Source organism: Drosophila busckii, chromosome 2L (assembly GCF_011750605.1).
Source record: "Drosophila busckii strain San Diego stock center, stock number 13000-0081.31 chromosome 2L, ASM1175060v1, whole genome shotgun sequence".
Lineage (NCBI taxonomy): Eukaryota > Metazoa > Arthropoda > Insecta > Diptera > Drosophilidae > Drosophila > Drosophila busckii.
Genome location: NC_046604.1, coordinates 167,940 through 177,897, shown reverse-complemented (window position 1 = coordinate 177,897; position 9,958 = coordinate 167,940). Strand labels below are relative to the sequence as shown.

Here is a 9,958-nt window from a genome sequence, read left to right as displayed (position 1 = left end):
TGTTGTTGTTGTTGTTATTATTATTATCGTTGCTGCTGCACAGCTTTAACTTTTATATGTCGGCGCGCAATATTTCGAGAAAAACAAAAAACAATTAAAAGAGTATACAACTGAAACAAGACTATGTGTATATATAGTATGTTTAATATATATGCGCCGATTTATATGCTCAACCTGCCGTTACGAGTTAGACAAGTGGCTCTTGCCTTGTTTTCATTTTTATTGTAATATATACACGTCAATACATATACATATGTATATATATGCTTATAAATAATTTTGTAAATTTTTTGTATTTGGAGCTACAACGACAATTCTTTCGGTTCCGTACAACGAGCGCTGAGCGCAAAAAACTGAATGAGAGTCCAAACGCGGCCGGGCAAGGCAAACAGGCAGAGTCAGAGCTCGAGCCACAGTCACGCTCAGAGTCTCAGTCGTCAGCCACAGCCAGCGAGCTAGTTAGTTAGTTTGAACGCGTAGTAGTGAGAGTCGAGACACACACACACACTCGCTCGCACACACACACACACTCGCTCACATATCAAGTTGCTTAAGTCGCTCAAGCACAAGCGCCATTTAAGTTGAGTAATTAAAACAACGCAAGCATTTGCATTTGTATTTGTGTGTCGCTCTCTTTCGACTGTCGCTTGTGAGTGTGTGTGTGTGCGATTAATTATTAATCAAGCCCAAATAAAAAAACAGAAACAACAACAACAATAAACAAACAAGTCCAAGACAATTACAAATATTCAACTCTCTCAGCTTCGGTCTACAGCTTCAGCTTCAGCTCCATCTCCAGCTCAGCTGCTCTGCGACTTTCTTTGCTGCTGCGCTCAGTTGCGAGTTGTTGTTGTTGTTATTGTTGAATTGCCGAAATCTGCGCTTCAACTGGTTCGAGAGTCTGCAATGTGCACAGCGATCTGCAGCTAATGTAAATCTAAATAGATTGCAAAATGTTCAAAGCTAAGCGTATTCATTAAAGCGACATGTGAATTATCAAGACAAAGCTGCCAGATTATTTTTAGTATAAAGAAAAGAGTTATTAGAATTTTTACTACGGCTAAAGTTATTAAAAAATATTATTTTGTTGCTACAAAGTCACTTGCAGACTTTTAACACGCTCTATAATTTATTTTATATGTGTAGTCAGTTTTGAAAACAAATTGCGCATACGCCGCATTAAACGCAGCATAGCTGACACAGTTGGCAACTGTCTGGCAACGCTGCCAATCAAATTATTACAGCATGTTGCCAGTTGTAGCTGCTGCGCTCTTGGAGCGTAATTAAAATATTGCACTTGTTACTTTTGCTGTCGCCGCCGCCTCAGAGTTCTGTTTGCTGTTGCTGCTGCTGCGGATGCTGCCGCGGCAACAGTCTGCGCTTTCCTATATTGTTTTTGCCACAACAGCAACAACAACAACAAAAGCAGCAGCAATGAGCGTTGCTGTCGTGTATTAAAACTTGTTCATTGGAATTTTCTAATAAATCAATAAACGCAGACAACACATTGTGAGTGGTGTAGTAGTCTCTGTTTAAAGCGAACGTTGCAAGCGTTGCAGCGGGGGGCGGGCGGGTGTCAACGAAGATGCTGGTGCGTGATGCGTATGGGCGGCAGGTGGATTGTTGGGTGGGTGGGCGCAAGGGGGGAGGCAACTGGGCATGGCACACAGCTGGCGGCGGCGGCGGCTGAGACAGAAGAAGATTGTGCATTATAAAAATAGCCAGGCAGGCACTTTATATGCTCACTTATATATTTTTTGTTTTGAGGTTATGGAAAATTTATACTTCAAAGCTGTCGGCAGCAGTAACAACAACAATAAAACGTGATTGCAGCCTACACAGCAACAACAACAACAGCGAGCATATGTGCAACACTTTCACGCAATGGCCGCCTGCATTTCCGCACAGGCAATTGACAGCAACAGCAACAACAACAACAGCAGCCAAAATTACTTCCGGGCTGAGGAAGTGCGATTTTTTGCAATATGAGAGACTTAAACAGCTGTCTTTGATTTAAGCAAAGTTTCACATTAAAAATTAATATAATAAAAGCTTAAATAGTAGAATTATATGCTTATTTTAAAATAGTAGTTAATTTAAAAATTAGTTTACTTAGACCAAAAAATAAAAGTTGGAATTCTTTTTCATCCATTTCACTTCTTTGAAATAATATAAAAACAGAAAAATAATTTTTATTTTTATCAAAAATGTAAAAATTACAATTATTTAAAAAAAAAAGCTCAATTTCATTTAACTTTTATTTAAAGCGCATTGCAACTTCGTTGTGCTTCGCACTAAATTTTTATTCTTGTCAGTCTAAACTTCTGTATGCTAAAAAAAATGAAGGCAAAAACGTTTAAAATATATTTATATATTTTGCCTTTGTAGCTTTTAGTTTAAAGTCTCTTTTCTATATATATATATATATAATTTCATGAACCGCTTTGGTTCCACAAACAAAGCGGAAAAACGACTTTTTGCTTTAATTAAATTATTATGCTGCGCTTATAAGAAACTTTATGCCAGCTGATATAATTTGTTTGCTATTTAAACAGCCAAGCGAACTGATAAGTTTGGTTTGGATTTGTTTCGTGGCTTTATGCAAATGAAACTTATGTTGGGCTCATGTTTGTGCCCTGTTAAATGAAAATTCCTTAACAAAATCCTAAACAAAAACAAAACAGCACACGTAACATGCTCGAACATACAAAAAGTTGTAGAACTGCTTGACTAGGCACTTGTTAAGATGACTGCCTTGTTAAACGAGCCTGCAACACCCCAACAACAACAGCAGCAGCAGCAACAACAACAACAATAAACAATGTTGCAATGCTTAATTATTTCAGCGGCAAGGAATTCCTCAGCGCAAACTTGAACTGCTTCTGCTGCTGCGGCGGCTGTTGCAGTTGCAGTTGCAGCAGCGGCAGCAGCCTGTTGCTGGCGTGTATTGCGGCCAAGCGTGCAGCAGGCAATGCAATGCAATTGTTGCCAACACTTGAGGTCGTCTGCCATCGACTGTGGCTTGAAGCGTCTCTCTGCTTGGTCAACGGCACCGACGCGTCTATGGCCATGTTACCAGTTGTGCTTGCTCTTTGTTGTTGTTGTTGTTGCTGCTGCTGCTGCTGCTGCTGTTGTTGTGGTCTGGCGCACCTATTTGTAATGCATTAATAGCCAGCCAAGAGGCAACAGATTGACATTAAGCTGGCTGCCCGTAACGTTGCCAAGGGGCAGAGTGGGGGGAAGATGCTTGCGTTTGATAAATGGCAAAGCTGCAGCCTCACAAATCGGCTAAGCTACAATTATGGAAAAGCCAAATGGCTTAATACTGAGTGTTTTCGAAAAAAAACTTTAGATATAAATAAGCCCAAGATAAATTTGCTTACTTGGTTGGAGTCGCATCTGCTGTAAATTAAGAAATGCCTGAGCGCATGAATCATTTCCAAAATATGGCATATATGCAAATTATTTAACGTACACTCGTATAACAAGTGGCAAGGCGACTAATTGAACTTGCTGCACATGTGTGTAGCCTCTCGCTAGCTGCGATATATGTTTGCTTTGAACTTTGCCATTGTCTAGACAAATTAAGCACAAGCACACAAATGTTTGTTGTTGTGTGTGTGGCAGGATACTCGTCTTGGCACGCGCGTATACATTAATTTGCGTTCTGCTTGTGTGTGTGTGTGTGATAAGCGTCGTCAGCGTGTCTGGAGCGCAACTGGACGTGATGTCATAAGTCAACAACTCAGCTGCCCCAAAAGTCTATTTGATATGTATTCACGCACAGATCGGAGCAGCAGCAGATCGCGGCATTAATTAAAATTGCCCAGCTGAGTGGATCGCGCGCTTTATGGCTGAGTGAAGCACGAGCACATACTTCATTAGCTGCTGCACACGCTGTTATTGCCACGCGCAGACTTCTCGCTCTCGCTCTCGCTCCACCTCTCTCTTTCTCTCTCGCTCCGATGCTTAATTAATAAATCAACGCGACACTTGCACTCAATGGCCGCAGCAGCTTCATCATCATCATCCCAAGCAGCTTCAGCAGATGTTCGAACTCTCAGTTGGTTGCTACGCCCGCCGCGGCAGACAAATTGACGCGACATTCCACAGCTGGTGGAGCTCAACAAAAATTGACTGCTCTGCTTTGTTTTCGGGGGAGTGTAGCTGACCGACCGCTGACCAACTTTATAGCAAGTGTTAAATATAGCAACTGACGACAGACTGAAGCATAGAGCGCGCGCGCTTTAAGTTGATCAGCAAACGGAAACGGAAATGTTTCTAATCACAGCACTGCGATCTAAGCGTGGGCTAAGCCCTGAATTGTCCGCTTAATTACGTTTTACAGTTACAGTTCATTAGCGTAATGTGTTCTTAAGCAAATGTTGTGTCTTCACAGAAGAAAACTTTCCATCGATAATTAGGCAATTTAATAGAAATTAAAAGTTAGCGCTGGCGTGTAATTTAATTAGAAAAGAAATTGAATCTTTAAAAATTCAACAATTTTTATTTGGCACAGCGCAGCTCACAACTCAAAATTAATGAATTATAATAATTACTACATTTCTTATAAATCCAATTTTGGTGCTAGCATTTTTACTGCAATTACTATACTGGTCAAAATAAAGTTTTATTATAAATACTTAAATGTATCATTATAAAATCTTTATTTAGAAATACTAAATTTCATTTATATCAAATTTTTGTCTTTATATAAAGTACTTATTGCAATTGCTATAATCTTGAAAAAAGTTCCTGTTAAATTTGTCATAAATTCAACAATTTATAACTTGTAAACAAATAGCAAATGATACTAAACTGCTGCAGCTAAATTTGTCTCTTAAGCAATTCATTTGAATTGTAATTCGCGTTGGCAAGTGTCTTGATATTTCCATAAAGCGTAAATTAAGCTTTTGCTTTTGACTTTGTAATTAGATACACAGATTTGTCCACTCATACTAGACGCGAGCGTTTTTCACGGGAATCGCAGACTTAGTCAGCTGCAATTGCATTGCATACATACATATATTTATTTATTGTTTATTTTTGTCTGAACTTAGTTAATAACAGAGAGTTAATCAAGCGAAAATAGCACAGACTAGCGCATGTGATTATTAAATAATTGTGCCAAATGCGCGGCAAAAATAATAATAATTGCATACAACACAGATAACAATAACAAATACAATACGTAGTGTAAATGCAATTAGAAAAAAAAAATGCTTAGCAAAGTGTCAGTTGTAAAATTGTAAATTGCAACTGGGCGCGCGTCGCGTTTTAGTTTTCCTATTGTTGTTGTAGTTGTGTTTATATATTTCTTGTTGTTGCTATAAATAAAACTAAAGAAATAAATTTACATTTTTAATTGCAATTATCGCTGACTATTGTTGTTGTCACTATTGTTTGCGTTTGCGTTTGCGCGTAACCCCCCCTCGGCTCCTTTGCTGTGACTTTAGCCATTGCTACTGTTTGCCTTTGGGGGTCTTAAACAATTAAGATGATTTATTAGCAGCGCATTTTTATGAGGCGCATAACAAAACAAAATATTACTCAAATATATAAGTAGCTAGTATATGGGCAAATGACAAATATTTATGCTGCCATTGGCGATGGACGCGTGCCACGATCAGACTTTAAAAAAAGGACTTGGTTGGAATGCATTAAACCATACAATTAAATTTAATTTTTATATATATTTCATTGCAGATTTTCTTTGTCTCGTGCTCCACTCAAATATCATCTCTAATATATATACTGGCACATGATTTATCACACATATGATCATCATCACAATTCATCATCTTCAAGTATCATATATACATATGCTTATTACTGATTGCTGATTTCATAAGACATATTCTCTTTTTTTATGGCAGAGGAAAAAGCTAATTGTCATTTTATGTTTGTCACTTGAGCTCGAAAAAATTCAAAGCTCAAGCATAAAGAGCACACACAGAATATTTCAAATGCACATTAAAAGTGTTAATGAAACGAGTCGTAAAAATTTATAAGAAACTTAAACAGGAAAATCGTAAAAAATAACAACAAACTGTCTGTACAGTTATTAAATAAATTGAAACTATGTCTAAGTTTTTTTTTTCAAGAGCAACTTCATTAACACTACGCAAACGTCAAGTGTCAAACTGAGCTCAGTTCAGGGCACAACTAAAAAATGCAAATCCATCACGTTGGTGCCAGTGTGACCAGTGAGTATATGGTAGCCACCAGCTTGGAGTTGCGCATAGAAATTAAAGCTATCACAGTTGCGTAAGATCTCGGCGAGTTCATCCAAAGTGTGCGCAGTTAAAAAATCTTCGATGACGCTGCTGTCGGCAATGGCGCCTGCCGCTGTGGTCGGTCCATCGATGCCATCTGTGCCAGCGGCTAGAAAGCTGCACTGCTTCAAACTTTCATCACGATGTAGAATCTGCGACATGAGCAAAGCCAAATGCTGACTGCGTCCACCCAGACCTTGACCTGTAACCTGTTTAAACAAACTTAAATATAGTTTATGGCTACAACTGAACTTCAGAACTCACCTTGATGACAGGCTCACCGCCGCATATAAGAAACAGCGGCGCCTTGCTGGTCATATGCTGCTCCAAAGCCTGCAGCAACTGTTGAAAGGCTTGCTCTTGGAATGCAAATCTTTCATGCAACTGCTGCTGATTAATGTTGCCCAGCTTAAACTCCTGTATGCCTTGCAGCAAGCGTTGATAGTCCGAGGCTACGCTGCTGACATCGCCTTGAACTGCACATTTTAAGACGCATGGAATGTAGCCCAGTTGGGCAGCTTCTTGTGCAGCTCTAGCTGTCGCCTTGACATTGCTGCCTACGACAAAGACGCGTTCATTTAGCTGCAGCTGTTGCTGCTCTACTGGCGTTTGAAACACCGACTGTTGTTCCGCTGTTAGTTCTTCCCACACTTGATATTTCTGCAGCAGCTCTAAGGCTGTGATGCCCCGCGGGCTTGGAAACTGTACGGTGGGTCCACAGGCAATTAGCTCCAGTGGATCTCCTATAATATCGCTCAGCACAAATGTCACAAGCAAATGCGCTCCACTCGCAGCCTGTGCCAAGCGCCCACCTTTTATATCCGAGCAGGCAATGCGCACTGTATTCAGTTCTTGAATGCTGGCGCCACACTTCATCAGCTTGTCTGCTATGTTGCGTTTGTCCAGCAGAGTTAGTGGCGCCCTTGGCAATGGCAACAATGCTGAGCCGCCGCCAGAAATGAATACAAAAAGCACATCCTTTGAAGTCATGTTCGCTGCTAGCTCCTTAATAGCCTGCGCTGCTTCTAGAGCCGTTTCATCTGGCAAATTATTGGCTGCACCTTCGTATAAGCGCAGCTTTTCCATTTCATTAGTTAGCTGCATTTGCTGCAGACTGTTCAAAGGCACACTGAGCACACCTCCTGCTGAATATTGTGCCAAGTCCTGTTGCACTTTGCTTGCCATGCCCAGCACAGCTTTGCCAAAGCCGACAATGTGACATGTTTTGCCAGTTATGTCCTCTTGTTGACCTCCCAGCTTTATGTGCACGCGCTTATCAGTCTCATTAATCTTGGGGCGAAGATCAAAGCTCTGATGATCCGCAAATATTCCCTCTGGCTGCACTGCATTAACAGCTTGCTTAAATATTTGCCGCATATGCGTCCAAGTATGTTGTCGTTTGGCCATTATTAACTAAAATAGTTTAATAACAACATTTAGAATAACTTTAAATTCAAAACTGCGTTCAGGCAACAGTTGTGCGAAAGAGACGCAGCAAGCACTTGTAAGCAGATAAGCATAATTTATTTATAAGCAACTTACATTTGTACATATATTTACAATAGATAACCGTCTTATAATTTACAAGCAAACACGCGCTTTCTTTTATAAATGCATTTATTAAGGGTATTATTGTAAATGCACCGCAGTATCAACAGCGAACTTGTAAACAGCTGCTCCACGAATTTAAAACAGCTGTTCCCATATACAGTGCTGCCAGGTTTAGAAAAAAATTTTGTCTAGAGCCTAAGCAGCAAACTTATCGATTACTTAATATTTAAATTGAACAGATCAGCTGTGCCAAAGCTGGCGCGCGAATACTAGGTTTGCTACCATTTGATAGATGGCGCCACATGTTAAACGATTAAGTGCTCAAATTATTAATCGGAAATTAGCATCAGTTTTAATTAAACAAAATAGAGTTAATATTACAATCTGAAGATATTATTTCATAAAAAACTTACAAAAATTCGGTAATGTAGAGATTAGAGCACAGCTGTGGATCTCACTGCTAACAGTTCCCACGAGAAAGTCAGGCAAAAGTAAAGGGAATGGGCAGAAGAGCACGCAATCGCAGTTAGGATCTATTTATTTGTTTTAATTATATTACGCTGCCTAGACTTGTTGGCATTACCATGTAAATATTTGATTTTACTTTTAATGATTTGCTTATTTTGGTTTTGGCGTAGACTTTCGTTCTTTTTGACCCAATTAGCAGTTTAACAAGTGCGAATTAGTTGTTAATACTCCGCCAAGTGTGGGTGCTTAAATATGTATGTTGTCTTAGACAGATCGACTTCATTGATTAATGCCCAGTTGGTGGCTTAAATAGCAGCGGGTTTCGTTGTTGGGCGCCATTTGCTTCTCAAATTTTGTCAACATGAAGCCAACAACGCTGCTTGCTCTGCTAGGTAGGCATAAAATATAAAGACAAAGCTTGCAAATAATTAAAGTACTATTTTTAAAGTTGGAGTGTGTTGTGCAGTTGGAAATCCGTTGCTGGGGCTAGTGGATCCCGCGTGTTTTGTCGTCAGCAATGATGACTGTCCAAATGAAAATGTAACCTTTTGGCTTTACAGCAAGTAAGTGTAGTGTAAATAAAAGAAAAGTAACTTACTTTAACTCTTTTTAGTGCCACGCGTGATGATCCCGTGCAGCTGAATCCACTTGATCCCAATCCCTGGGACTTTCAGCCACCGCGAGCGCTCAAAATTATTTTACATGGCTACACAGGCAATCGCGACTTTGCGCCCAATAATCACATCAGACCCGTGCTGCTAGACCACGAGGATGTCTATGTTATTTCCATAGATTATGGTCCCTTAGTGCGTTATCCTTGCTATGTACAAGCGGTGCGTAATCTCCCAGTGGTGAGCAAATGTCTGGCGCAGTTGATAAATAATTTATTAGATCGCGGCATAGTGCAAAATGAGCAGCTGCATATTATTGGCTTCAGCCTGGGCGGCCAGGTCGCAGGTCAAACTTCAAACTATTTGAAACGCAAGCCCAAGCACATAACTGGGCTCGATCCTGCCAAGCCGCTGTTCATATTAAGCGGCAAAGATCGAAGGCTGGATGCGGACGATGCGGAGTTTGTGGATGTGCTGCATACGGATACGCTGGGGCGGGGAATGATGCGCAGCATGGGGCATGTGGACTTTTATCCGAATTTTGGAGCGGTGCAGCCAGGCTGCATGGAAGAGAACTCCAATGATCCAGGCTCGTGTAATCATGAGCGAGCGCCGCGTTTCTATGCAGACTCCATTAACTCCAAGCTGGGCTTCTGGGCGCGTCAGTGCTCCAGCTGGTTAATTCATCTCTTTGGTCTCTGTTCAACGCGTGCGCCCACAGCTTTGATGGGTTACCATGTGGGTAAGCAGCTAAGTGGCTCTTACTTTCTAAAGACAGCCAGCGCCAGTCCCTTTGCCTTGGGTCCATTAGAAGAGGCAGACAATAGCAAATACTTGGCCAAGTTTAAGCTGCATGATAAACACAGCGAGATCGATGAGGACTTTGAGCTGCAGCTGCGTGAATCCTTTCCAGAGCTGGAGGACAATGATGTGGACACCGATGAGCTGGAACGGCAGTTAATATGGCAAGCGCATGAATCGCTTGATGAGCCATTAAATTAAGTTTTTGTGATAAGTCAATGACTAAGCCCGCAGCAAAAGAATAAAGCGCAG

General features: G+C 40.7%; 2 protein-coding genes across 2 annotated transcripts; one reads left to right on the top strand and one right to left on the bottom strand.

Moving 5' to 3' along the window:
- Window positions 1-6,010: 6,010 nt before the first annotated feature.
- Window positions 6,011-7,922, bottom strand: LOC108607932 (glycerate kinase). The gene is made up of 3 exons (XM_017999049.2): window positions 7,818-7,922; window positions 6,540-7,688; window positions 6,011-6,484 (listed from the first exon to the last, which is right to left on the bottom strand). The coding sequence occupies exons 2-3, from the start codon at window positions 7,680-7,682 to the stop codon at window positions 6,155-6,157; spliced, it is 1,473 nt and encodes a 490-aa protein (XP_017854538.2). The 5' UTR covers window positions 7,683-7,688; window positions 7,818-7,922; the 3' UTR covers window positions 6,011-6,154.
- A 723-nt stretch (window positions 7,923-8,645) lies between these two features.
- On the top strand, window positions 8,646-9,907 carry LOC108598475 (pancreatic triacylglycerol lipase). The gene is made up of 3 exons (XM_017985166.1): window positions 8,646-8,686; window positions 8,743-8,857; window positions 8,908-9,907. Exons 1-3 carry the CDS (start codon window positions 8,656-8,658, stop codon window positions 9,905-9,907), a joined length of 1,146 nt encoding a protein of 381 aa, XP_017840655.1. The 5' UTR covers window positions 8,646-8,655.
- Window positions 9,908-9,958: the final 51 nt, after the last annotated feature.